Genomic DNA, 27943 nt, shown 5'->3' on the forward strand with positions numbered 1-27943 from the left:
GGTGATTGCCTGGATTAACAGGGGTGGAGATGGGGGTCACGCTGGGAGCAAAGGGGCAGGTCCCTCATACAGATGTCCAGAGGCCAGCTGATGACGTTAGAGAAAAGCAAAAACAGGCGAGACAGCAGCCAGCGTGAGAGAGAGAGAGTGGAATTAGGGGAGCCAGGAGCGCAGGCAGCTCCCAGTTAGGGCCACCTCTTCCTGGACCACCCCAGGGTCCTGAAGGCTGCCCCAAGCATGGGCACCAGAGCATTAGCCCTGCCCCCTCCTGTGCGGGGGTTGCTGAGCTGCTGCTTCGTGTGCAGCTGGGCTCTGGGAGGCCCGCGGCCATTCCGTGCTCTGCTTTCTCCAATCCAGCCGGGGTCTAGGCCTGTGTGGCTGCCCCGGGAAGGGGCAGAGGCAGCGCTGGCTTTTCTCTACTCTGGTGATGCCCGGCAACTGTTGGGGGCCAACTGCAGTGAGCGCTACACAGCGGACAGCGTGGGAGCCAGAGCGGGACTCCCCCCGGTTCTGCAAGGTGCAGCCAGTACCCTTGCCCAAGCTGCCAATTTCCTCAACATGCTCTTGCAAGCCAACGACATCCGTGAGTCCAGCGTGGAGGAGGATGTGGAGTGGTACCAGGCCCTGGTCCGCAGCATGGCCGAGGGGGACCCAAGAGCTTACCGCGCTTTGCTGACTTTTGACCCTCCCCCAGGGGCCAGCCACCGACAGCTGGCCTTGCAGGCCACCCGAATGGGAGAGGAAACCATCCTTCAGGACTTGTTTGGGAACGGGGTGCATGAAAGCCCAGAAGACCCCGACACCCCCACTCTACAGAAGCGGGTGCTAACCAATGACCTGGGGAGCCTGGGCAGCCCCAAGTGGCCCCGAGGGGATGGATATGTAGGGGACATTCAGCAGGTGAGGCTGTCTCCTCCTTTCCTGGAATGCCAGGAAGGCCGGTTTCGTCCTGGCTGGCTGGTCACCCTCTCAGCCACCTTCTATGGACTCAAGCCGGATCTCAACCCGGAGGTCAGGTAAGTGAGCAGCACTTGATGCATTGGTGGGTGTGTGAGGCTGAGGAGGACCCAGCTGTGCCCGGCTGTGCTTGAGCCGCTTGGTAGCACCATGTGCCTGTCTGAGGAGCACTTATGTGCTCAGACATGCAGTCACCATCTGTTAAGTTTTCAGGTGAGAGTGTGCATGTGATGTGTGAGTGAGCCCCTCCACAGGTGCTTGTGTGGGAGTCTGTCCATATCTACGCCCTTGAGTGCCTGGATAGATGGCTGAGAGAGCATGTATGTGTGTGTGTGTAAGTCGCACACGTCCATCCACAGGAGACCATACACTGTGTGCACGGATGTGTGCAGGTGTGTGTGTGGCAAGGCAGCAGTCTTGGGCTCAAGGGCTGAGGAGTGGGTTTGGTATGGATGACCGTGACAGTGCTTGCCCCGGGCTTCTCGGAGGAACTCAGGCATGTATTCTGGGAGTCAGAGCGCGCTGGCCCGTAGTACAGAGAACTAGAAAAGGCAGCACTCCCGGGTGAAGGAAGAATGACTGGGAGGGGAGGGCCTGGAACCAGAGCTCTTTCTGGGAGCTAGAGCTGGTTGAGCCCCTGGTGTTAGGCCCCATGGCTGCCTCTGGCATCAGATGCTGCCCGCTCTGACCCAGGGCCTTGTAACACCCTTCCCTCACCGAGAGTGACAAGGGACGGGAGCCTAAGGGGAAGGGCAGCAGTAGAGGCCTTCAGTTGCTTTCCCAGCTCTGTGTGCCCATGCATGCTCACAGCCACAGCCGGGGCTGGGGAGCTCAGCAGTTAGTGCCTCCCCTCCCCCATCCCCTTGCTGATCTGCACACGCCTGGGGCAGGGGTGGAAGAGCTGAGGACACAACCAGCAGCTGAGCTGTGCTGCGTGCACATACGGACCCTCAGAATCCCGGCTGCCACCTTTCTTGACAGAGTTGCCTCCCAGAAAGAATAAGGTGTTGAGAAGTGGAGGAGTGGAGAGACAATCCATGGGAGGGGGAGCACGGGCTGCGGGGGCAGTGTGGGTCCGGAGCACTGGGGAGGTGGAGAGGGATGTGTGCCCTGCTCTGCAGCACCTGCTGCCTCCCAGGTTGGAGGCCGCATGTCCACCTCGGTAGCCATCACTGTGTCTCTAACTGAATTCACTGCCCTAGGGGGCAGGTGCAAATGGACATAGATCTCCAGAGGGTGGATATTGACCAGTGTGCAAGCAGCCCGGGCTGGTACTCCAACACGCACCTGTGTGATCTCAACAGCACCCAGGTACGGAGAAGGAGGAAGAGGGACTACAAGAGTCCTGCCTTCCTCCCCCTTTCCCATCACTGCCACTACTCAGCTCCCAGAAGTTGACAGAGCCTCCTCAGCATCTCAGGGGAGCTTCAGGGGAGGCCCTGGTAGTGAGAGGTAGGGAACCCCATAAATTACACCACTTTTAGGCCATTCTCCAGCATCTGCTTGGATCAGTGCTAAATCTAGGAATAGAGAAGGCTCCCATTGCGGTCCAGTCCACTCTGACCCAGAATTTCTCTGGCTACACATCGGTCTGACTGCAGACTGAAGCAGGAATAGAGCGCCACCCAGTGGACTGTGGGAGAGGACACTGTGGCGAAATTTCCCAGGCACCACATTCTAACCCTCCTAGTGAGTTCAGGGCTAGGTGCAGAATCACTCAGGGTTATCCCCCCCACTTCACTGCCTTAGTATCTATTCCTAGCCACTCCTGCGGCAGAGTTGATCTCATCCACATCTTCCCTGCCTGGCTCTGAGGTCTGCTTTCTTCCCTGCTGGGCACACAGAATGGATGGAGGTAGAATAAAGGGCTCACCTTGGCATCCTATCAGAATGGCATTAGGGCCGGGGGAAATAGTCCTGTGTCAGAGCCAGATGGCCCCTGATGGAAGAAGCTGCTCCCCACTGGGGGCCTTTGCAACCCTCTGCCCAGGAGATTCTTTGAAGCAGGAGGTAGCTCACAAGGTGTGGGCTCAGAACATTCCCTGCCTGTCCTCCTCCATGCACCCTGCCCTTGCAGCAGGTGGACACTGAGACTTAGGACATAGGAGGCTTCTGTTGCAGGCAGTGTAAATAACAGCATGCTTCATCCCAGGCCTCCCTGCTTGAGGTTTCTTAGAGAACAGGCATCAGCAAACGCTGGGGTTGGGTTTCCACACAGGAGAGGCTTCCCAAGGGCTCCTGGGGGCTTCTGGTGGAGACCCTGGACCACAGAAAGGAAGGGAAGGAGGGATGGAGGGATAGGGAGAGGGTGAGATGGGCCCTCCCCTCTCACCTTTCCCAGGAGGGCAAGCTCTTCTAGAGAAAGCCTCCTGGGAACACCTGTCGTGTTTGTCATCCCCACAGTGTGTCCCCCTGGCGAACCAGGGCTTTGTCCTCGGCCGCTACCTTTGCCGCTGTCTTCCTGGATTCTACGGGGCCAGCCGTGCCACGGGTATGCCAGTGTGGCGAGGGCCAAGCAGGTGGTTTACAGGTCTGGAGGTGCATCTGAAGAGGAAAGAAAGCTGCAGTAGGCCTATGGGAGGAAACCTGTGGGGCAAAGGCAGAGGGCAGAGGCGCTGCGGGAGCAAGGAGGGCCCAGTCCCAGGGTGAACTTGTCTCATAATGATGTGATGCATTTGACCTCCCAAAAAGCCCTAGCCAGCCATCATCTCTTCCTATTACCCTGGCTCCCTCCGACATAACCCTGGGACCACAGACCCCATGAGGAGAGAGAGGGGGGCTGTGGTGGCCGTTAGGAAGGCTGGGATACAGGTAGCCCAACCACGCCCTTCCTTCCTTGTTCTTTGTAGGGTTTGAGGAGAATGCTACCCACGCTGCTGGGCAATTTGAGTCCCCCCGAGGCAACTCAGGGAGGCTGCTGCGGTGCCAGCCATGTCCGGAGGGCTGTCCCAGCTGCCAAGATGCCACTCCGTGCCTGGTGGAGGAAGTCCCAGCACTGAGGGCAGCAGTGCTGGCCTGCCAGGCCTGCTGCATGCTGGCCGTCTTCCTGAGCATGCTCATCTCCTATCACCGCCGCTGGAGCAAGGCAAGGAAAACCCCACGCCTGGCACCTGGCCTCCTCACCTGCAGACAGGAGACTCATTGAGGCCAGAGCTCAGGAGAAACGAGTGGCAGGCTTGATTCTAAATCTAGCTCGTTAGGTGATGTTGGGCAACAGCCTCTCTCCCTCTGGTCTGTTGAACTGGGGACTGAATTAGCCCAGTGCTAGTTGAATAGCTACACTAAGCCAAACACTGAGTGAACCTGACCCCGGGTGGGGGAGGGAGCGGTCCCCAGTTTGCTAAAGCAGGAAGCAGCAATATAAAGAGATGACAGCACAAAACACTGGGCAAGCATGGAGGGATCTGTTAGGTGCTGTGGGCAGCTTGTAGAAGCGACCCAGCTATTCTGCCTGGCATGGCATCAGGATTCAAACATTAACAGGACATTTACTGGGCAGACATGGGCATCTTATCCTCGACAAGGAGGCAATTTGACCCTAAACTTTGGGGAGGACATGAGATCCTGTCTAGCTTGAGCAGCCTCTGGTGTGAGCCCTGGTCTGCAGCAAGGCCAAGGGTAGGATAGGGAGAGACATGAGACTGGAAGGGAGGGGGAGCCATAAGAACCCTTAGTCTTAACCAGGCTTAGCACCAGGGCAGCTGGGAGCAAGGGACCTGGCTGTGGAGAGAGAGCAGAACAAGTGTGGTGCAGTGTTAGCTACTCAGTGACCCCCTAGGACAAGCCTGACCCCGGCACACTGTCCAGGCTGTCCTGCCCTGCCCTGCTCACCTGCCTCTCCCATACCTGCATTCACAGAGCATCCGGGCATCTGGAGTGGTTCTGTTGGAAACCATCCTGTTTGGATCCCTGCTGCTGTACTTTCCTGTGAGTCTGAGGCCAAAGGTGGGCTCCATCTCCCATGATTCCCTCCAGTCCCCAAAAGACCCTTCTTTGCCCTCTTGGGGGCATCACACCCACCAAGGGCAGGCTGGCCTGGTGAGCTCTATGACCTGCTGTGTGGTGCACAGCATGTTGCTGGACCTCTCTGGGGGCAGCTGCAAGGCCACCCAGCACAGGCTCGTGCCGCTAGGTTGCACAGCAAAGCACAGCTCTTTCACCCACTTTCCACCAGGTCTTCATCCTGTACTTTAAAGCCAGTGTGTTCCGATGTATTGCGCTTCGCTGGGTCCGCCTGCTGGGCTTTGCCACCACGTATGGCACCATAATCCTCAAGCTTTACAGGTAGGGCCCTGCCCAGGTGTGGAGGAAGGACAGCAGCAAACAGAGGTTGGGATCCAGCCTGCTCCTGAGGCTTCCCCTGTCCCATCCATGCACTCTTGCCTGCAGAATACTCCAGCTGTTCCTGTCTCGGACAGCCCAGCGGGGCCCACACCTGAGCAGCGGGCGGCTGCTGCGGCACCTGGGGCTGCTCCTGTTGCTTGTGCTGGGCTTCTTGGCCGTGTGGACAGAAGGTGTCCTGGAGCGGGACCCCCAGCACACACCTCTGGTGACCCAAGGCCACACTCCCACTGGCCGCCACTTCTACCTCTGTCACCATGACCACTGGGACTACATCATGGTTGTGGGTGAGCTGCATTCCCCCCAGAACCCGCCTACTCCATTTCCTGATGCTGCAGCAACGGACAGCCGTTTGTCTTGGTTCTCCTGCCTCATGCCCATATTCCCAGCCCAGGCAACCTGCCCAGAAGGGGCACAGAGAGCTGAGGTGGTGCCACTCTCCCTCCCTGCCCCCCAATAGCCGAGCTGCTGCTCCTGTGCTGGGGCAGCTTTCTGTGCTACACCACCCGCGCGGTGCCCTCAGCCTTCCACGAGCCGCGGTACCTGGGCATTGCCCTGCACAACGAGCTGCTGCTCTCCACTGCCTTCCACATGGCCAGGTGAGCACTCCCACCTGCTAGGGACTCTTCCCACCCCCAGGTCATGCTTGGCTTCTCCCACATGAGGGTCTACCATGTCACAATCTTGCCATGCCTCCTCACCCTGCTCCTAACTCCTCTCCACCTCCAGCTTACCTGGGTCCTGCACTTGGAGGTCTCATGTCCGCCTCCCCTCACCCCTTCACCATGTGGGGCAGCAGGCTGGGGTGGCCCTGTGTGAAGAGCACAGGAAGGGAGAGTGTCTTCCTGGCCCAGCTGGGCTCAGGGCATTGAGGGAGAGGGGTCACTCTCACCTCTGATCCTGCCCACAGGTTTATGCTAGTTCCCTCCCTGCACCCGGACTGGACCCTCCTCCTCTTCTTCTTCCACACACACAGCACGGTCACTGCCACGCTGGCTCTAATATTCATCCCTAAGGTGAGGTCCTCCCCTCTTCCCCAGCTGCTGCCTGAGCTGAGCTGCCCCAGGCCGGCTGAAGGATAAGGATGTCACGAGGTGGGGAGGGAGGCAGTGGTGAATGAGTGCTGAGGGAGGGGCCCCTAAGCAATGACCTGACTGGAGGTGGGGGGAGCTACCACCTCTGCTCACAGTGCCCCCCAGTGGTTGTGCAAGGGATATAAGAGCTAGGGTTGGTGGGGGGGAGGGGAGTCGTTCCTACCTAGTGGGGAGGCTGGCCAAAAACCCAGCCAGAAATACATGGGTAGAGATTGTGAGGAAGGAGTTGGGACCACCCTAGTCTCTGAGAAGTAAAAGTCCGTCAGACCCCTAAATTCCAAACCAGAGAAGGGAATGAAGATTCATAAAAGATGTGCCATATTCCCTGGGGTGCACAAGTGGGCCAGGACATGTGGGCTTCCTGCTTAAACCCACCTGCTCAGTTCCGGAAGCCAGGGGCCCCTCCCCGGGAGGAGATCTTGGAGGAGGTGTACGAGGACGAGCTGGATCTGCAGCGCTCTGGTTCCTACCTGGACAGCAGCATCGCCTCGGCCTGGAGTGAGCGCAGCCTGGACCCTGGGGACATCCGGGTAAGTGCTGCCCACCCTGGCTTGGTCAGGTGCTGCTGCAGGAGGCCCGGATCCCCCTTCTCCAAAACCCACCATGCATCACCCAACTGGGGAAACTCCACAAGTTCTAGATCCAGATCCCAGAATCCCAGGCCATGCTGCAAGTGAGGGCAGACCTGTCCCCTCATCATGAGAAGAGGAGTATCCCTAGGCCAGCTGTGGGGTTGGCTCATTCAGGCACTAGCAGCCACCAGAATTTTCCATGCTGGGATTCTCTGGACCTGCCGGGCCTTCTCAAAAGGCAGTTTGGGAGTCTTGCTGATCTTTTCCCTTTTTTTTTTTTCCCCTGCTGATGGGTATCCTTACAGTCATGGGAGGCCTGTAAGGCGGCTCAGTGGGGAGTAAATAACAGATCTGGTAGAATAAGCTCTTGCTTTGTATTTAAATATTTATTTCTTTGGGGGCCAACACTTCAACAGAGCAAGTTAAGCTGCTGCCTGCAGTGGCTGGCATCTCCTATGGGTGCCAGCTCCAGTCCTGGCTGTTTCACTTCTGATCAAGATTCCTGTTAATGTGCTTGGGAAAGCAGCGCAGGATGGTGCCTGGGACCCTGCACCCACATGGGAGACCCAGAAGAAGCTCCTGGCTTTGGCTCAGCCTAGCATTAGCTATTGTGGCCATTTGGGGAGTGACCCAGTGGATAGAAGACCTCTTTACCTGCTTTCTCTAACTCTGCCTTTCAAGTTTAAATTAACAATCAAATAAATAAATTTAAAAGGCAGAATGATGGGGCTGGAGAGCACATTTGTTCTCCACCCAGTGGTTCATTGCCCAAATGCCTGCTATGGCTAGGGACTAGGGGCTGGTCGGGGCAAAAGCCAGCACCCGGGATCTCCATCCTGGTCTCCCGCATGTGTGTCAAAGGCTCAGGTACTAGGGCCAACATCCAATCACCCACTGCCTCCCAAGTGCATTTGCTGAAATGCAGTCCCACTTGGGAATGGGAGCAAGGCAGCCAGAACTTGAACTGACATTCTGACAAGTGATGCTGGCACTGCAAGTGGTAGCTAACTTTCTGTGCCACAACACCAGCCCATTCCTTGCTGGCCTCATCTGCCTTTGCTTCTCCTTCCCTCTGAGCTCTGCCTGCCCCACCCTTCTGTCCCTCACTCCCAGCCTGGGTAAAGGCTCAGCTGAGACTCAGTGTACCTAGGAGGCTGGGAAGTGTGGCTGTACCTTCCATGGCAACACCGCCTCAGTCCTGCCCTTTCAGGACCAGAAGCTCCTCTGCTCTCCTGTATGGCCCCTGGCCAGCAATTCAGGCACAAAGGATGTCCAAAGCCCTGCTTGTCCCATCACCTATACCTGGACACAGCACTTGCCCTTCCACTCGTTCCATGAATCCCATCTCATCCTCTTAGGGAAGTGAACTCTGGTGGGCTGAGTACCATCATTTTCTAAGACAGCTTTGAGCCCCACAAGGGGTTAACAGTCTCAAACCTACCCCCTGTGTAGGGAAGCTCCCAGCAGAGCCCAGTGGCCAGAGAAGCAGGGGGAGTGGGTGCTGTGTCCTCGGGGCTGGCCTGGAGCCGAGGTGGCAGGAACCAGGCCTTGAAGGAAGGGACTTGGCCTGATGGAAGAGACACCCTCCCCCCAGGAGCAAATGGTCTGAGTAGGGCCAAGGGAGAGCAGAGTGCATGATGGGGGAGGGGAGCTCAGCCTCTGCACCCCAGGCAGCTCTCCTCCCCTCTTCCCTCCTGTCACCTCAGGATGAGCTGAAGAAACTCTACGCCCAGCTAGAGGTCCACAAGACCAAGGAAATGGCAGCCAACAACCCCCACCTGCCCAAGAAGCAGGGCAGTTCTCGCCAGGGCCTGGGCCGCTCCTTCATCAGGTACCTGGCTGAGTTCCCCGAGGCACTGGCCCGGCAGCACTCCCGAGATGCAGGCTCCCTGGGCCATGGCAGCCTGCCCAGCTCCTCCCGCTGCCGGCTCCTTAGCACCAGCTTCCAGGAAGCCGAGGGGCCGCCGGCCCACGACCAGCCCCGGGAGCAGGACTCTCCGCTGCTCGACTCGCTGCTGAGGAGGACCCTGTCCAAAAAGGCCCCACGTGTGGAGAGCCGGGAGCAGGCCGAGGGTCCGCCTGCCCTGAGCTTCAGGTCGGCCAGTGCCCACAACCTGACGGTGGGGGAACATCTCCCCAGGGCCCGACCCTCCTCCTTGCAGAAGTCACTCAGCGTGGTGGCTGGCTCCAGGGAAAAAGCCCTGCTTGTGGCCAGCCAGGCCTATCTGGAAGAGACCTATCGGCAGGCCAAGGAGCAGGAGGAGCGAAGGAAGACCGAGGTGGCCCTTGTGAGCCCGGCGCGGAGACCCTCGGCAAGGAGGCTGGAGAGGGTTTGGGGGGCCCCCCTGTCAGCCCCGCCATCCCCTGCCAAGAGCAGGGGCATGGACAGCTCCCGCGCCTCTGGGAAGCTTCATGAGGAGGCTGGGAGGAGGCTGGCTCACCCGCCCATCCGCCACCAGGTCTCTACACCCATCATGGCACTGTCTGGGGCCTTCCTGGGTGAGTCAAGGATGCTGTCCCCTACCTCCACGCTGGCTCCTGCTCCAGTGCCAACTCTGGCCCCAGCCCCTGCCCTGATGCTGGCCCCAGCCCCTCCTCAAAGTCCCACTCTCCTCAACTTCATTTGCCCCTGGGAGAATGCGGAACTGCCAGTCAAGAAAGAACCCGTGACCCAGGAAGCACCCTTGGGGCCGGAGCAAGGCAGCCATGGCCATGCCCCAGCTCGAGCCAGGCTCTGGAGGGCCCTGTCTGTGGCAGTGGAGAAAAGGGGGACTGGGGAAAATGGGCTGGACTCAGGGAACGGGCCTCTGCAGGGGGAAGCTGCCGAAGCGGAGGAGAACAGGCCCAAATTCTTCTCCAAGTCCCACAGCTTCAGGGCCCCCGTGGAGCAGGGCTCCATGCGCAGTCTTGGCCTGGCCATCAAAGCTCTGACCCGCTCTCGGAGCACATACAGAGAGAAGGAGAGCGAGCAGGACGGCTCTGAGAAGAAGGCCAGGGTGCCAGGGCAGGGTGGGGGGGCCCCGCCCAGGTCCCCCAGGCCAGGCCGTCCGCCGGCGGTGAGCAAGCAGGCCGCTCTTACCCCCTGCGATGATGAGGAGTCGATGCAGAATCAGCAGAACACTTACACTAGCAGGATGCTCCAGGTCCGCCACTGGGAGGGCAGTGGCAAGCAGGAAGACAGAGGCCTGAAGGTGGCCCAGGGGAACCTAGGGGAGCAGCGAGCTGAGAGGGCAGGCAAAGTGGGGCCTGCCATCCTGAAACAAGTGTTTGGGGACAGAAACGTTGAGCAGGCAAGAGAGACCCCTGTAGGTGGGCAGGAAGCACCTAGAGCTGGCCTCCAGCTGCTGGGCAGTGCTGACCACAGGGCGGCCGAGGTGTGTCCCTGGGAAGTCACAGGGTCAGAAACGGCTCAGCTGGATGGTTGCAACAAGGCCGAGATCTGCCCCTGGGAGGTGAGCAAAGAGGCCCCTGAGGGGAGGGCATCACAACAAGATCTCAGTGACTCCCAAGATGAGAGGCACAAGGCTCCAGAAAAAACAGAGCCCAGAGGTGGGGCTGCCACTGCTCAGAAAAAGCCTGAGAGGCTGGTCAGGGGGCAGGAGGCCGTGTGTCCCTGGGAGGGTGCCGAGCCAGGAGGTGCGTCCCCTCAGTCATTCCCTGTGGACACTGAGAGAAGCATGGGCACATCCGAGGCAGTGGGCAGTGGACAGGCCAGGAAGGTGGGGGACAGGCATCGGGGGGATGCCACTGACCCAGAAGCCGGCACAGCGGGGCTCGCTGCTGCAGAGCTGGGCCCCTGGCAGGCAAGTGGGGAAGGAGAAGGGAAAACAGCCCAGGAGTTGATGCAGGGGCCTCCCCAGGAAAGGCAGAAAATTCCCAAGAGGGCAGCCTTCTGGAAAGAACGGAACCTGGGTACAGACTTGGAAGCCTTCTGTCCATGGGAGAGCACAGATTTCCGGGGCCCCTTGGCCGTCTCACTGCAGGTCTCAGGTGGCTGTGGGGCTGAGATACAGCCCAGAGAGGCAGGGGATGTGCCGGCCTTCAGGAAAGCAGAGGTCTGCCCATGGGAGCTGGGGGATGAGGGGAGGAGAACAGGTGGAGATTGTCTCCAGGAGAAGGGAAAAGCTGCTGGAAAAGGGAGCTTGGGAGAGGCAGGGGAACAAGCTGTGAATGCCATGCAGGTGTTCAGTGCACAGCAGGAATCACCATGTCCCTGGGACAGCACAGACAATTCCTCACCCACAGTTGGTGGCCAGCTCCCAAGCAGTGCAGGAAGTAGAACAGTGCAGGTGCATCCACAGGAAGACCTCGAGCCAGAATTCAGGGAGGCAACATCAGCCAAAGCCGAAATCTGTCCCTGGGAGGTCAAAGAAATAACAGAGGGCTGGACGTCAGGCCGGGCACCAAGAAGGCAATCTCTGGAAGATGAGGAGAAAATGCCTGGGAAAGCAGGAAGCAAAGGGGCCAGAGCCTGGGAAAAGTCTGAGGAGCAGATGCAGAAGCGGGAGGCAGTGTGTCCCTGGGAAGGTGTGGACCCCAGCGGCTGTGGCCCACAGCTAGGCCCTCCAGATTCAGACAGAGCACAAGTCGATTTCCAGGCATCAAGCAGCGTGAGAAGCAAAGCCGCTGAGATCTGCCCGTGGGATGTGCAGGGTACCCCGGCTGCTGCAAGGGCAGAGAGCTGTCCCTGGGAGGCCACAGGGGCTGCAGCCAGGGAGGAGAGCACTCAGAGGATGGAGGCTGCCAGGAAGTCTCCCACTGATAGTGGAGAGACTCCTGAAGATTCCAGATCCAGGGGGAGTGCTGTTACAGTTCCAAAGAAGCCAGAGCCAACTGCCCCTGGCCGCGAGGTGGCCTGTCCCTGGGAGAGCTTGGGTCCAGGAGGTCAGCATACAGACTCTCTGGACACTGACAGATCAAAGGCTAGGTTTCAGGCTTCAGATCACATTGGATGCAGGCCGGCAGAGGTGTGTCCTTGGGAAGTAGAGGAGACTCTGACCAGTGAAAAAGCTAAGATCTGCCCCTGGGAGGTGAATGAAGGAGCCACTGGGAAGGAATTGGAACAAGAGAAGGAGAGTGACTCAGCAGGGCAGAGGGAAAAAACTCTAGAAGACTTTAGATTCACCTCCCCAGGGAAAGGTGAATCGAAACCAGAGGCAAAATGGAGTCATGAGCAGGAAGTGATTTGTCCTTGGGAGGACAAGACCCCAAGGGAAGCAGCTTCTCAGGCCAAAGTCTCAGACCCGTACAGCCGCACGGGCAGCCAGGTGGCAGAGGGGCACTCCCTGGAAGTGAGTTATGAGGCCACAGAAAACAGGGACCTGAGACAAGACCCGAAGACAGACTACCTCCAGGAACACAGAACCCAGTCAACAGCTCTCACTCCTGAAGACAGGGAAAGAACCAGCAGGGTGCTGCAGTCTGTGTCCTCTCCGCTCCTAGCTGGTCCTGACCACAGACTGGCCAGAACTGGGGACAGGGCCACTGACATATGTCCATGGGAGGCAGCTGACCTGAACACTCCCTGTGTTGCTGACCTCTGTGCCAAGGCTGAGATCTGTCCCTGGGAGGGGGCTGAAATGCTCCCTAAGAGAACACTACCAACCCAGGATGGACAAGGGCGTTCTCAAGAGGAGAAGGGGAAAGCAGCAGAAAAGCCAGAGCCCCAAGGTGTGGAAGTTCAGTCAAAGCCAGGGATGACAAACTTGGGGCAGCAGGGAGCCGTGCGTCCCCAGGAGAGTCCAGGCCGTACAGGTCTCTCCCTGCAGTCAGGCCCACTTGCTTCTGATGAAAGCTGCGGAGGTTCTGAGGCAGCAGGCAGCGTGGGGGTCAGGGCAGCAGAAGTGTGTCCATGGGAAACAGAAGAGGCATCCTGTGCCAAGAGAGCTGAGATCTGCCCTTGGGAGGTGAGAGAAGGAGCAGCCAAGGAAGGAGAGCTTGGCACAGCCAAGGAGGGGGATGGAGACACACCTGGACGAGGAGGGCTGTCCTTTCAGCAGGTGGCATCCGAACCTGGCAGACAGCAGGAGGCAGTGTGTCCTTGGGAAGGCACTGCAGCAGGGGGCCTCCTTCCCCAGCCGGAGGTTCTAGACCCTGTTCAGGTCCAAGTCAGCCCCCAGGCAGCAGGCAGTGAGGGGAGTAGGATGGCAGAGCTGTGTCAGTGGGAAGTCACTGATCCTGATGGAAACAAAATCAAGGGCACCATGGCAGACATCTGTCCCTGGGAGGAAACTGGCCTCCTGGCTTTAACACCAACTCGGACTGAGAATTCTCCCCCAGTCTCGGAGCAGTCACTATGCCTTTCGGTCCATGAACCCCTGCGTAGCTTCCTTCCAGAAAGCAAGAGCCCGCGGCCCCAGGTGAACAAGCCAGCCAGTACTTCCATTCTAGAAGGTGTCAAAGAACCACAAGGGCCATCAGGGCTTGGGCCAAGGACCGGCTTGGTCCCCGAGCCACATCTTCAAGAAGTTGAACCTCAGAAGTCCATCTCCTTAAGTGAAGATGAAGGACAGGTGGCTGCCGACGGGGACAGTGAGGACCTCACCTCTCCAAGGGTCTATCCTTGGGATGAGGAGTAGTACACAGAGCTGGCTGGCAGGAGTCCAGATGCTTCCCACATCCTAGTGGTTCCAAGAGGTGGAATCAAGACACCCAGTCACTTCCCCTCCTGGGCAGGCCAGAAAGACAACTCCTTCAGACAACAAGGTGTACCAGCAGGGTGCGGCCCAGACCCCAGCAGGCACTGTCATCCTCTCTTAGATGAAGGTGGGCCCTCTGCTTCTGCAGAATCCCACATCCCGATAGAGTCCTCAGTACAAGCATTGTCTGGGCATCCACATGTGGAGCCAACATTAGCAGCATCCAGGCTACGTTTTATCAAGAATACTGAGACCCAATTCTTCTCCAGAGTGGATGGTTTTTCATGACCGAATTCAACACAAGGCACTGGCAACACAAGGACCGCGGGCCACAGAAGGCTACGAAGGTCACCACAAGAAACAGTACGAAGTCACTTAATTCAAGTTGAAAGACACACTGGGGGAGAAAGGAAAAGGACTCAAAACAGGTGCCTGAAATGCCTTGAGGACCTTGTCATTTTGGTTTGAAGTCTTCCCCTTCGGTTTCACTGATCTTGTACCTGCCCTGTTTCACTGCTGAAGTAGCGGTCATCAGCGGCATCTGGATCAACAGCTGGCGTCCAAAGCAACACCAGGGACAGACAACACAAGAGGACACTCCCCTCTGGTGGAGGTCTGCCCTGCACATATCCCCAGCTTTCCCCACCCCTTCCCCCTGCCCGAGCTCTTGCCACTTCACTGGCTCATATTCTGCCTCCTGGCCTTTCAGGGCTGGCTCAATGTAACTGTAGCCAGAGAGTCTCAGGTTCTGATGTGAGGTCACTGCCAATCACTTGCTTAGTAACAGGAGGCCATACAGGTCTCTTTCCCATGGAAACCCAAGTAAGCAAGGCGGGCCTCGCGATAGCTGGCCTTCAGAAAAGGCAGTGAGAAGCTGGGGTGGGGAAAAGGATATCACAGAAATACAAAGCCTCCTCTCTCAGGGAGGTCTGTCTTGGCATGGTTCTAACAGTCACTTAATCTTCCTTGCTTGGGTAGAGCTGGATCAGAGGGCTGGAATTAGATAATGTCAAGAGGGAAATAAGGAAGCAGAAAAATATGCAGAGAAGTCCTAGTGTTGGCAGAGGTGAGGTGGGGTCCCATGTGGCAGAGCTGGGCAGGTGTACTTGAGAAAGCAGTAAGATCCACTCGAACAGTTCACATGTTGATGCCATTCATGCAGAGAGAATAAATACCAACAAGGAGACCAAAGACCCACTGGGAAAACACTGAGTCTGTGTAAACACTGAGTAGTCAGAGGACTTCATGGAAAAAGTAGCAGAGTGTTCCATTTGCAGAACGGAGCAGAGGGATGGGGTAACTCAGTCTCTGGGGACCAGGTGCCCTGGGTCCCATACCTGGGCCCTCCCACTGACCCGCTTCCTGCCCCAGCCCTCTGGAGCAGCAGGAAGTGTGCTATTACACCGCTGGACTCTTGGTTACTCAGCCTACAGCTTCAGGCCAGTGAGGATTTGGCTAACGATGCATCCCAGAGCAATCCCAAAGCATCTGGTCTAATAAGCAACAGCAAGGTTTCCCTCACCCCGACTGTCATGGAATAAACTGCTGGGAGAAAAAAAAAATAGAGTGCTTTTCCTTGACCACTGCTATTGGCTGTAGCTTATTTATAATAGCGGTTTTTCTTCTTGCAACATGTGCAAATGGTAACAGCACACGGACAAGGAAACAACAATGCTGGCCCCCAAGCCCCAAGTATCAATGCTGCAGGCTTTAGGATATCCGGTGATCTGGTAAATGTCTGCCGGTGCCCAGACTGTGGCTTAGACTGCAGATGACCTCTGGTTGGTCCTCCCAGCAGCCCCTCACATCTGGAGCGATCTGCTCAGCTGGATTTGTTCCCAAGGGAAAATGAAAATTGCGCAATAATTGCTGGCAGCTTTGGGACTACTTAGGAGTACCTGGGGCCCCAAGACATGTTCAGGACAGAGGAATGGAACAGTGTATTTGAAACACTGTTTTGTATGTTCAGAGAAGTCAATGCAGTGTTTGCCCACTAAGGGTCTTCTTTGTTTCTCTGTTTCCCTAACCCTCCAGGATTACCTTCCCTTCCTCCACACCCCCCAGCTGCGGATTCTGCTCAAAGCACTTCTCTTATTTGGCCTTAATCCAGGGCTCAGGCAAATAGGATATTACCAAACTGCATTTGGGCAATAACGCCACAAACTGATGTACACTTTAAGCCAAAAGGGTTGAGGCTAAGTAGCATGATAAGGGTAGCTGCACATCCATCTTTGTTGCAATGGTCAGCACTCCGCAGCAGCTGTCAAAACCCCCAGCTGTCCCTGTGCAGCCCTGGGCCACTTGCTGCTTAGCTAAGGTGTAGCTACTAGGCAAAGAGTCGAATTATTTATTCTTGACCCCATTCCAGGTCCTTTGGATTCTACTCTAGAAACAAGGTCAGGACAGATTAAGTGGCAGATTCCTTAACAGAAAAGTCTGGGTTTGAAAACGAGAAAGTGTGAGACTAGAGGCCCTGTTTTTGAAGAGAGGCCTGCCGATGAGAAGGTAGGGATTGAAGGCCAAGCTTAGAAGCAGGGAGCCATGCCTTGGAAATGTCAGCGGCCACTCCACAGCCCTGCCTCCCTCCCCACACTCCTGCTGGGACCACACCACTAGCAACACACAAAAGCCAAGTGGCAAACGACTTTTTTGGAATTATATTCTTCTACCTGATCCAGGGAGAATGTATGAGTGTGTGAGAAGACACCCTCTCAGGTAGACCCTATCTTGTAAATGCTAATGCTAACTATTCCTCCTCCCGAGTTTGGACTTCCTGGAAGTCACATCACACAGGAACCTGCTTTCCATGCCTCCCATCAGAAGGCTGGTCTACCACCTGTATGAACCAGGGGAGATGTAGAGAATCCATCAACATTTGTCTGATATAAATGGTTTTATTTCAAACTTCTCCCTGCCCTGTGATTAGAAAGAGATTGCTGCTGGTTTCCTCCCATGGTCCCTGCTGCAGGAAGAACTGGCAGGTACAGTGCCTGGAAATGGGTCGTGCCTCCGTGTCTCAGCCACCCACCTCACCCCAGCCTCGGCCATGCCTGCTGAGGATGAGGCTGCTGTGAAGCAAGCAGGATGGGTGACAACCTAGATGGCCTGGATGACTGCCCATTGTCCAGCAGCTTCATTAGCCACATTCCACCGTAGGAGTCCTCCTTGCCATCAGGCTGGCTGAAGCTCACGGCCCTCCTCGTGCCTCTTCATAGTTCTCCCCAGGCTTCAGCTGAGGGCCAGGGATCATCACCGTCTGAAAGAGCAGGAGGCCGTGTTACCCATCCTCCCAGCCAAAGAGCTTCATCCTGGCCTCTGCACATCCACCATCAACAACATGGCTATCCCCCAGAATTGCAATACCCCCTCTCTCCACTAGGTGGAGGCCAGCAGGAGGGATTTAGGATGCCACCTGCATGGCCTCAGCTGTTCTGGAGCACCATGAGCTGCCTTACCTTAAGGATGGGCGGCTTTGGGGGCGCCCATGTGGGAACAATCTTGCCATGCATTCTCCAGCTCCCATAGGGGTTTGCCAGATGCTTCTCAAATACAACATATTCCAGGACGTCCTTGGGAACGTCTTCCTCTCCATACATCAACCGGCCAAAACGGTCATAAATAGCCAGGGCCTGCAAGGGTGAGAACAAAGCTGGTCTGGTAATCTTTGTGGGTAGCTGTTTTGTTTTTGTTTTTTGGTTATTTATTTTAAAAATTTATGTATTTTTATTGGAAAGGCAGATTTACAGAGAGGGAGAGACGGAAAGATCTTCCTACCACTGGTTCACTCCCCAAATGGCCACAACGACAGGAGTTGAGCTGATCCAAACCCAGGAGCCTCTTCCAGGTCTCCCATGCAGGTGCAGGGTCCCAAGGCTTTGGGCCATCTTCCTCTGCTTTCCCCAGGCCATAAACAGAGAGCTGGATATGAAGTGGAGCAGCCAAAACACAAGCTAGCACTGGTATGGGATGCTGGTGCTTGGAGGTGAAGGATTAGTTTATTGAGCCACTGTGCTGACCAATGTGGGCAGCTTTTTTTGATTTCTGCTACACAACCACTTTGGAGACAATCATAACAGAAAACTGTACTGGCTAGAAAATGATTATCTCAGAATTCTGAATGTAGGCCTAACGGATCACCTGCCATCACTTTACTTTTAGAAGCTCTTTGACAGGAGTTGGGAGGGAGGAGTCCAGACCAGGATGGGTGGGACAGAATGTGCTCACACCCTGTCAGCAGAGGGCACAGCACGAGGGTGAGGAAAGGCACAGTGTACTGTCCCACAGTCCTGAGCAGCTACATCACGTACTCCAGAGGTGGAAGTGCAGCCCGAGAAGAAAGGAAAGTGCCACACCTGCCGGGAGTGCATGCGCACGGTGACCTGGCCATACATGTTGTTCTGGTTCAATAAGCTGGAACAGCGAACCTGAACCACCTGAGGTGGCTCTAAAGATTCCACGAAGCGCCAGCGGACAGTCTTACATTTGAGGTCCCAGACCATGTCCTGTGGGCAGAGAAGAACAAGTTCAACTGGGTTTCCCCCTCCTGGAAGGAAGCTGGTGCTACGGCAGCTCCTTGAACTCCCTATAGCACTGTAGTCAACAGGCAAATGCAGCAAAAAGGCTGCCTGCATTGACCAGACCAAATGCTCTCTGGAACTACCATTTAAGCTCATTTCACAGTGCTCTTTTCATCTCAATCACAGCTTGAACTCCATCTACTTCTTTAAGGATATCTCTCTAAATCAATGAAAACCACATTTTAAACTGCCAGCCTTCCCCACATACCTCATATCCCCTGTGCACTTTGACAGTCTGCTCATGACGGCAAGCAGGACGGCAAGCTCAGGATTATTTCCTTTCTTCCCTCCACCTCGCCTTTTAGCAGGAAAGGGTGGGGATTTTGTGAGGTTACAGAGGACAAACTGCTCACACTAGATTTTCTCTACTTGTCTCTGGTGAGATCGACAGAAACTAAAGTTCTCTTGTTAGAAACTCAACTGACAATGGAAATTCAAGTCCCTGTTTCTGGATCTCTGACAGGCCCACAGCCTGCCCATTCTTGGGAGTCCCTGAAGTCCCTAGCACCTGTCACTGTCACACAACAGAAGCCTTGCAAGCTCTTGGTAACATCACAGGTGCAGCCCAAGGAAGCCCCCATCCTGATCTCTGGAGCCACCTGTGTGTGCACTTCCTCCATCCTCATGTGCCGTGGTCTTTGTGAGAGCCTGTCCCAGATCATTCTCAGCTACAAATGGACCTGAAGCTTGTGCCTTCGATTCACTGCACTTTCAAAAATACACCCTTTTTAGACAAACCTAGAGACCATATGTAGGAGTGGCCTACTCACTGCTCCCTAGATCTAAGGAGGATGAGAACCTACCGGGAAACAGTGCTCGGTGACCAAGGTGTGAAGGCGGTCGTGGTCTGAGCTGGAAAAGAGAGAAACAGATCACCGGCTCTTGCTTTCATGACATCTTGTGAGTTGGATATGTTCCGGAAAATGGGAAACGATTCTTTTTTTTAAAGATTTATTTATTTTTATTACAAAGTCAGATATACAGAGAGGAAGATCTTCTCTCCGATGAGTCACTCCCCAAGTGAGCGCAACGGCCAGTGCTGCGCCAATCCGAAGCCGGGAACCAGGAACCTCTTCCCGGTCTCCCACTCAGGTTCAGGGTCCCAAGGCTTTGGGCTGTCCTTGACTGCTTTCCCAGGCCACAAGCAGGGAGCTGGATGGAAAGTGGAGCTGCCGGGATTAGAACCAGCGCCCATATGGGATCCCGGTGCATTCAAGGTGAGGACTTTAGCTGCTAGGCCACGCTGCCAGGCCCAAAACGATTCATTTTTGAAACATTTGCTGCACACCTAAGGTAAGCCAGCTACTATATGAAGTTCAGGAGACACAAAAGATGCAATGTGACTGACCAGAAAACTGAGCTCTAAAAGCACAGTTAAATTATGTTTGAATTTCAGAGGTAGAAAAATAACTTGTCTAAAATTACTCTCCATCCTTAGGACAGTCAAGAGACCTTTCCTGGAGGCTGATGCTGTGGTGCACCAAGTTAACTCATTGCTTTCCAATGCCAGCATTCAAGTGGGCACTGGTTCAAGTCCTGGCCACTCCACTCCCAATCCAGCACCCTGTTGATGTGCCTGGGAAAGCTGCAGAATTTGGCCTAAGTATTTGGGCCCCTGAACCCACATGGGAGATTCAGATGAAGTCCTGGCTCCTGACTTTGGCCTGGCCCAGGCCAGCCCTGGCCACTGTGGTCATCTGAGGAGTAAACCAGTAGATGGACATTCTCTGTCTCTCTCTGTAACTCTGCCTTACACATGAATAGATCCTTAAAAAAAGAGAGAGAAACTTTCCTGGGACATGGCAACTGATCTAAGATGATATGGAGAATAAAGTCCAACACAAAGCACAATCTAAAGCTTATCTCATATCCTCAGGACCAATTTGTGTGGCTTTGTATCTACACTCTCCAAAGATAACAGTACTTACTGTCAGAGTGGCCTGGTAATGCTGGCTCTATGCTCCTGACAGATGGCAGCCCCCTGCTCCTGGGGATAGAAGATGTTAGCAGGGAGGTAGTACTGTGGCACAGAGATTAAAGCCACAGCCTGAAGTGTCATCATCCCACATGGGTGGCATTTCAACTTCCTGCTGCTCCACTTCTAATACAGCTCCCTGCTAATGGCCTAGGAAAGCAGACAAGATAGCCCAAGTGTTTGGACTCCTGCACCACGTGAGAGACCCACGTGGAAAACCCAAAAGTATCTCCAGGCTCCTGGCTTCAGACCAGCCCAGCTCCAGCCACTGCAGCCATTTGGGAGACAACAAGCAATGAGAAACCTCTTTCTCTGTGTGCCCCCCTTTGTAACTCTGCCTTTCAAATAAATAAACAAATCTTCAAAAAGAAAATGTTACGGGGGTTTTAGCAGAGGGGCCCCAAATCAACCCAAGACTACAGGTTACTTTTTTTTAGGTACCCATGCATGACTTTTCTCACAATCTGAACGTTTACAGGCAGTTTGGTACTTTGTCCCGTGGCTCTCTAACCCCAGGGCAGCTAAGGAATGAGTTCCAAGGCATCTTTTTGCTTCTCTGCCGCCTTTCAGCCCAAGAGAAAAGTCACGGCTCCAAAGGTAGAACTCCAGCAGACCGAGTTTTGCTGATAGCTGGCACAGTGATCACCGTGGCCATCCTCCTCTGGCCTCCCAAGTGGCTGCAATAGCCAGAGCTGAGCCAATCTGAATCCAGGATCTGGGAGATTCCTCAGGGTCTCCCATGTAGGTGCAGAGTCCCAAGATTTTGACCCATCCTCCACTGCTTTCCCAGACCTTAAAGAGGGAGCTGGATGGGAAGTGGAACACCTGACACACGAACTGCCGCCCATATGGGATATGGCACTAAGAAGTGGAAAATTAGCCAACACACCAGGCCCCAAGCTCCACTTCTGTTTCTATTTCTGCTAATGTACCAATCTGGAATGGGTCAGTTGCATGCCTCAAGTACTTTGATCCCTGCCATCTGTGAGATTTACAAACATCTGGAAAGTCAGTCAGTGCTGGAACATCTCTGTCTCTGTACCTTTCAAATAAAATGAAATACATAAAATTAGAAAGCAAGGAAAAAGTAGTTAATAATCATGTCCCTCGTAGGAAATTTTCTCACTCTACAATTCTAACCAAAAAGCTAAGGAACAAATCTAAAACACACAACACACACCAACAACAAAACAAAAAACCAAAACCAAACCAAAAAAATGTCTAGAAAAAAAAGGTACTTAGAATAGAACAGGTGGTGGGCCCAGCGGTGTGGCCTAGCAGCTAAAGTCCTCGCCTTGAACGCACCGGGATCCCATATGGGCACCAGTTCTAATCCCGGCAGCTCCACTCCCCATCCAGCTCCCTGCTTGTGGCCTGGGAAAGCAGTTGAGGATGGCCCAATGCTTTGGGACCCTGCACCCGAGTGGGAGACCGGGAAGAGGTTCCTGGTTCTGGCTTCGGATTGGCGCAGCACCAGTCATTGCAGTCACTTGGGGAGTGAATCATCGGACAGAAGATCTTCCTCTCTGTCTCTCCTCCTCTCTGTATATCTGACTTTGTAATAAAAATAAATAAATCTTTAAAAAAAGTAGATAAAGGGCTCAGCAGCGTGGCCTAGTGGCTAAGGTCCTCGCCTTGATCCCATATGGCCACTGGTTCTAATCCCAGCAGCTCCGCTTCCTCTCTCCTCCTCTCAGTATATCTGACTTTGTAATAAAAATAAAATAAATCTTTAAAAAAAAAAAAAGTAGATAAGAAAAAGAATAGAACGGGTGGTAGGACAGAGAACTCACTTACTTGTTCAGACAAAGGTGAGCTTCAATGAAGATATCCTTAGCTTTTTCAGGGAAGTCCTTCACTTTAAAATCAGCATCATATTCTTTTATCTTTCGGATTCTGCAAAATTAAGATGAGAATCAGCTCTAAAGACGACTTCATACAATTTCCATTGCTTATGACTTACATGAATCTCAAATAATAGCTGCCTGCATATTTAATAATTTTTTTCTTGAATATGTCATCTTTTTTTTAAGATTTCTTTATTTTTATTATAAGTCAGATATATACAGAGAAGAGACAGAGAAAACAAAATCTTCCAGGACCCTGCACCCATATCGGAGACCTGGGCCATCCCTCACTGCTCTTCTAGGCCACAGGGATCTAGCAGGGATCTAGATGGAAAGTGGGATTGCAGGTGCAGACAAGGCAAGGGCTTTAGACATAGGCTACCGCACTGAGCCCTTTGTCAAGTCTTGTAAATTCAATCCACTCTCTCCTAAATCAACCATTCTGAGAAAAAGCCCAAACCTTCTCAAAGTGAAATTCAGAATTCTGGTATAGGTTTCACAAAGGATTGAGGGTCAGGATGGGGGCTCAGTGCAACAGCTCAACTGTCTAACCCTCTGTCTGCAAGTGCTGGAATCCCATATGGGAGCCAGTTTGTGTCCTGGGTGCTCCACTTCCCATTCAGCTTCCTGTTTATTGCCTGGGAAAGCAGTGGAGGATGGGCCAAAGCCTTAGGACTCTGCACCCATGTAGGCAATACAGAAACACAGGAGAGGAAATCACTGCAGGACAGTGTTATTAGAAGTAATAAGTGTGCAGTGTGTATTAGAGCAAGGGTAACCCCAGAAAGCCAGCAGGCAGGATGCCTGAGGTGGTCTTGACCAATGAGTTGGCAATAACATCAGGCAAAGGATAGGAGAGAAGTGGAGCACAGCTGTGTCAAGGAAGTGGCAGTTCAGTTTGGACACGCTGACGTTCAGGAAGAGATCACTGGAATAAGGGGCAAAAGATGAAGGTGGAAAACAAAGGCAAAGGCAGATCATAAAAAGCCTTGCATACCACCGAAGGAATTCCGGATTTTGCTGTTCGGGTAACAGGAAGCAGCAGAAAAGTTCTAAGCAGGGAAGGTAACATGATGAGATCTGTGTTTAAACAGTTGTGGCCACTGAAGAATCAACACTGACTCTATATACCTATACACATAAACCTATGCAAATAATAAAAAAAAACATTATTTAGACAGAGGTTGGGTGAAGAATACTGAACTAAAGAGAGACCGAGAGGGCCCGGCGGCGTGGCCTAGTGGCTAAAGTCCTCGCCTTGAAAGCCCCGGGATCCCATATGGGCACCAGTTCTAATCCCGGCAGCTCCACTTCCCATCCAGCTCCCTGCTTGTGGCCTGGGAAAGCAGTTGAGGACGGCCCAATGCATTGGGACACTGCACCCGCGTGGGAGACCTGAAGGAGGTTCCAGGTTCCCGGCTTGGGATCGGCGCGCATCGGCCCGTTGCGGCTCACTTGGGGAGTGAATCATCGGACGGAAGATCTTCCTCTCTGTCTCTCCTCCTCTCTGTATATCTGACTTTGTAATAAAAATAAATCTTTAAAAAAAAAAGAGAGACCAAGAAAAGGTTCTTGAGGGTCAGCACTGTGGTGTGGTGAGTGAAGCTGCCACTTCCTACACCAGCATCCTATAGGGGTGTCAGTTCATGTCCCAGCTGCTCCATTTCTGATCCAGCTCCCTGCCAATATGCCTGGAAAAGCAATGCAAGATGGCTCAAGTGTTTGGGCCCTGTTACACTGATGGGAGGTCTGGGAGAAGCTCCTGGCTCCATCTGTTGCAGCCATTTGAGCTAGCAGATAGAAGATATCTCCACCCCCACTCCCCCACCCCCTTTCATATAAACTATGACTTTCAAAGAAAGAAATCTTTAAAAAGAAAAGGCTCAGGCTTCTGCTCTTGATCCAAGGACTAATTAGCTCCCCTAAGAACAGGTCTCTTTTCGCTATCATTTTTGGCTTTTCTTACTCTCTGAAATTTAAACTAAAAAATATTCCTATAAATATGCTTTTTTAAAAAATTTTAAGATTTATTTACTCTTATTGGAAAGACAGATATACAGAGAGAAGAGACAGAAAGGTCTTCCATTCACTGGTTGACTCCACAAGCGGCTGCAAGGGCTAAAGCCAATCCGAAGCCATGAGACAGGAGTTTCTTTCAGGTCTCCCATACAGGTAAAGGGTCCCAAGGCCTTGGCTATCCTCTACTACTTAGTAATCAGAATGCTCATGTTATTTTGCACATTTAATCACAGCCTCTAATACAAAAGAAGAAAATACTGTGTAGTTACTAAGAGAGTTAAACTCAAGCCAATCAATTCAAGGTATCCTCGGAAGGATAAAGTAGCAACAAGAAATTTTTATTCTGGGGTCAAAGTTTGGCCCAGTAGTTAAGATGCCACTTGGGATGCCCATATGCAAATTGAGAGTGTCCAAGTTGGAGTCCCTATTTTGTTTCTTACTTCGTTTACTGCTAATCTGTATCCTGGGAGCCAACAGGTAACGATTCAAGAACTTCAATTCCTGACACTAACAGGCAGACCCAAATGGTCTTCCCAGTTCCCTGCTTTAAGCTCCTCCAGTACTGGTTATTTGTAGACATTTAAAACTGAATCAACAAAGCCTGGCACGGTGGCCATATGAGACAGTGGCATAACAGGCACAGCGCCATGTCGGTCTCTTGTCCTTATCACTCTGCCTTTCACATACATAAAAAAACAAAAACTAAGCAATTTGTATTTTAATATTGACTTCCGGTTGTTCCAGACACCTACGACAACTGTGATGCCACATTCTTCTTCAGTCGCTCCGTTCTCTGGGTCAGGCCTTCCTTTGAAAGAGATGACATGCGAGCATCACCCTCGGGAGGCACATAGGCCTCAAAGATATTAGCTGTATTGAGAGAATCAGAAAACAAAGTGTCAAAAGACTGAAAAAAAGGTCACTTTTCTATTAACCAGCAAGGACCCTGATATCAACTAAACTAATGAAAGATTTCCACGTTGAGGGAAAATTTGTTTCAAAGCAAAGCAAAACAGTAAGTGTAATCACAGAGCCTCAGCTTCCACAAAATTCCTACTTGCCTTCTAGGAACAGAGTAAAACCAAGCCCACAGGTGATCTCTGAAAAAGAATGCATGGGGTTGACACTGTGTCTCAACAGGCTAATCCTCCATCCTGTGGTGCTGGCATCCCACATGGACGCTGGTTTGTGTCCCAGCTGCTCTACTTCAGACCCAGCCCTCTATCTATGGCCTGGGAAAGCAATGAAGCAGAGCTTCCTTTGGGGCCCTCTACCTATCTGGGAGATCTGTAAGGAGATCTGTAAGAAGGGCCAGTACAATGGCTCAGTGGTTAAATTCTCACCTTGCAACATGCTGGGATCCCATATGTGTATCAATTCATGTCCCGGCAGCTCCACTTCCCATCCAGCTCCCTGCTTGGGGCCCGTGAGGACAGTATAGAATGGCCCAAAGCCTTGGGAACCTGCACCCTCATGGGAGACCTAGAAGAAACTCTTGCTCCTGGCCATTGCAGAAACTTGGAGAGTGACCCAGCAGATGGAAGATCTTTCTCAGTCTCTCCTTCTCTCTGTAAATCTGTCTTTCCAATAAAAATAAATGATTCTGGGCCCGGTATCATGGCCTAGCGGCTGAAGTCCTCACCTTGAACATGCCGGGATCCCTTATGGGCGCTGGTTCTAATCCTGGCAGCCCCACTTCCCATCCAGCTCCCTGTTTGTGGCCTGGGAAAGTAGTCGAGGACGGCCCAAAGCCTTGGGACCCTGAACCTGTGTGGGAGACCTAGAAGTTCCTGGCTCCTAGCTTTGTATCGGCGCAGCACCGACTGCTGCAGTCACGTGGGGAGTGAATCCTTGGACAGAAGATCTTCCTCTCTGTCTCTCCTCCTCTCTGTATATCTGACTTTGTAATAAAAACAAATAAATCTTAATAAATAAATAAATGACTCTTTAAAAAAAAAAAAAAAGCTCCTGGGTTCAGCTCAGCTCCAGCCGTTGCAGTCATTTGGGGAGTGAAGCAGAAGATGGAAATCCTTGTCTGTCTCTGCATCTGCAAATCTTCCTTTCAAATAAAATAAAATCAATTTTAAAAAAAGAATGCTTGTGAAGTGAAACATAACAGATTTATCTGGTTAATGGAATACTATGAAGCACAGCCCAAGTAACTGACCAACAGCCTGGGTTCGGGGTCCCAAAAACAGCACATCTCACCTGTACATGCCAAATGTATGGGACGTTCCAAACGTTCCGGAGGAATGACCAGTCCTGCTTTCCGGGCGTGTTCCACAAACTCCTTTTCTGTTCTGAATTTGGGTTCATAAGCAGGGGGTGTGAAACGTTTTTTAGTCCTTACTGGAACTACCACTGTCAGATGAGTCACTAGGACCGGCTGAAAGGTGTGGGAAACATGAGGTTATGGGTAACTTGGAAGGCAGCTTTGCTCACCACTATACCACCAATGCCCACAAGTTAAGGGTAACTTGAAAACACACACACACACACACACACACACACACAACTAGCATCTTGAACAAATTTTGCACAAAACGTTATAGAAAGAACAAATCCAAGCAATATTTCAGAAATATTATTGGCTATTTGTTACGGGCGAAATGCATTATTCCCTTAAGAATTACAGGTGCCTAGTACAAGAAGACAATTAATAACCTTTATTAACATTCAATATTTACTAAAGGTGTTCCTTTTGCATATTCCTAAGAGCAGAATTCACTCTCAAGTCGCAGAGTAGATTAAAGCAATATTTCTGCTTTCAAAGAACTTTCAGGATGGGAACTTCCATACCAACTCCATACTGAACTCAGTTGAAGGCTGACATTCAACCCTAAGGCCTTCTCAGCACTGGCTCCCCATGAACTCGGGTGACATTCTGTTTCGTCTGCGGGAAGTTCCACGGCACATTCAATTTTGTCTTTCCAGCTCCTAACTGGTCAATAAGCTCTTTGCAAAAATGGGAATCCTTCTCTCCCGTTGATGAAATTTGCTCAAGCAGCCACAGTGATATGGGACTCTTCTCAACACTGTTCTACTTAGGTCATCTCTTCAGGATCTGAGAGAAGCAAGCCTACCGTCCAATTCTCCCTTTAATACCTGCGCACCAAACAAATCCAAGCAAAACTGCAGTAAATTCTCACCAACTCTCTTCCCAACCACCACTGAGCACAAGGTGGCAGAGTCCCGTCTGCTCCAAACTCTCATTCGATCAAGGTCTGACTCGAATCACCCAATCGCGCCACGAACACCTGCACAAAGCAATCTCCTTCTATTCTGTCCTTCCAGCCCTAGAATCCCTACCCACCTGACGAGACCACCATCCCACAGCCTTGGAGAAGCAGGACAACGCCCGAGGCATGGGGGCTGCCATTTTGCGCGCGCAAAGGCTACCGGGATGCGGGCTGCTGGGAGGACGCTCGGGGTTGACCGAGGAGGCGCACTGGGCGGAGCTAGCACGGGAGTGGAATTTTCCAGGGCGCGCGCCCTCCCCCCGCCCAGGAGCGACGCGCGGACGCGCACGTGCCCGTGCGGGTGAGGCCGGGGCGGAGCGTGGAGGCAGGCGCGCGTGCGCAGTGAGACAGCACTGGGGGAGGGGTGAGCGCACGGCTGTCACGCGCCAGCCGGAGCGCGCTGGAGCTCGAGCTGCGCCTGCGCGCAGGGCGTCTGGCGCACTGGGGCTTCTGCATTCCTGCAAGCTTGGCGCATTGCTGCGTGTCGTTTCTACTCCGTGTGAAATGAGAAGATGTCTACCCTGAATCTGAGCCCTGGCTTTCCCTGTGCGTACGGTGTTTAGACGATCCTTTCTGGCGAATTAAAGAAAGTGGCTTCTATGTTCACTAAAGCGAAAGATAACGTGGATTAGCAGAATCATGTCTGATTTGTCATTCAGGAAAGTCTTAGGTTTAATATGAATA

At 53.3% G+C, this 27943-nt stretch overlaps 2 protein-coding genes across 2 annotated transcripts; one reads left to right on the forward strand and one right to left on the reverse strand.

The window, feature by feature from the left end:
• Positions 1 to 237: 237 nt before the first annotated feature.
• On the forward strand, positions 238 to 13823 carry GPR179 (G protein-coupled receptor 179). Its single transcript, XM_058675857.1, has 11 exons — positions 238 to 1016; positions 2160 to 2268; positions 3361 to 3448; positions 3807 to 4042; positions 4816 to 4884; positions 5132 to 5241; positions 5347 to 5585; positions 5759 to 5897; positions 6209 to 6314; positions 6776 to 6922; positions 8671 to 13823. The coding sequence occupies exons 1-11, from the start codon at positions 238 to 240 to the stop codon at positions 13540 to 13542; spliced, it is 6894 nt and encodes a 2297-aa protein (XP_058531840.1). The 3' UTR covers positions 13543 to 13823.
• Positions 13824 to 16488: 2665 nt separating this feature from the next.
• MRPL45 (mitochondrial ribosomal protein L45) lies at positions 16489 to 27496 on the reverse strand. The gene is made up of 8 exons (XM_058676295.1): positions 27334 to 27496; positions 26229 to 26406; positions 24773 to 24890; positions 21952 to 22050; positions 18983 to 19031; positions 17955 to 18104; positions 17058 to 17231; positions 16489 to 16858 (listed from the first exon to the last, which is right to left on the reverse strand). Exons 1-8 carry the CDS (start codon positions 27397 to 27399, stop codon positions 16790 to 16792), a joined length of 903 nt encoding a protein of 300 aa, XP_058532278.1. The 5' UTR covers positions 27400 to 27496; the 3' UTR covers positions 16489 to 16789.
• Between the last annotated feature and the right edge of the window lie 447 nt (positions 27497 to 27943).

The sequence above is a fragment of the Ochotona princeps genome, chromosome 17 (genome assembly GCF_030435755.1).
Source record: "Ochotona princeps isolate mOchPri1 chromosome 17, mOchPri1.hap1, whole genome shotgun sequence".
Classification (NCBI taxonomy): domain Eukaryota; kingdom Metazoa; phylum Chordata; class Mammalia; order Lagomorpha; family Ochotonidae; genus Ochotona; species Ochotona princeps.

Coding starts and splice junctions, on each gene's coding strand:
- GPR179 (XM_058675857.1), top strand. CDS start 238: ATGGGCACCAGAGCATTAGCCCTGCCCCCTCCTGTGCGGGGGTTGCTG. Junction 4,885..5,131: donor CCCTGCTGCTGTACTTTCCT/GTGAGTCTGAGG, acceptor ACTTTCCACCAG/GTCTTCATCCTGTACTTTAA. Junction 6,315..6,775: donor CTCTAATATTCATCCCTAAG/GTGAGGTCCTCC, acceptor CCACCTGCTCAG/TTCCGGAAGCCAGGGGCCCC.
- MRPL45 (XM_058676295.1), bottom strand. CDS start 27,399: ATGGCAGCCCCCATGCCTCGGGCGTTGTCCTGCTTCTCCAAGGCTGTG. Junction 26,407..27,333: donor TGGGATGGTGGTCTCGTCAG/GTGGGTAGGGAT, acceptor CACACCTTTCAG/CCGGTCCTAGTGACTCATCT. Junction 18,105..18,982: donor TCACCGAGCACTGTTTCCCG/GTAGGTTCTCAT, acceptor CTCTGCCCACAG/GACATGGTCTGGGACCTCAA.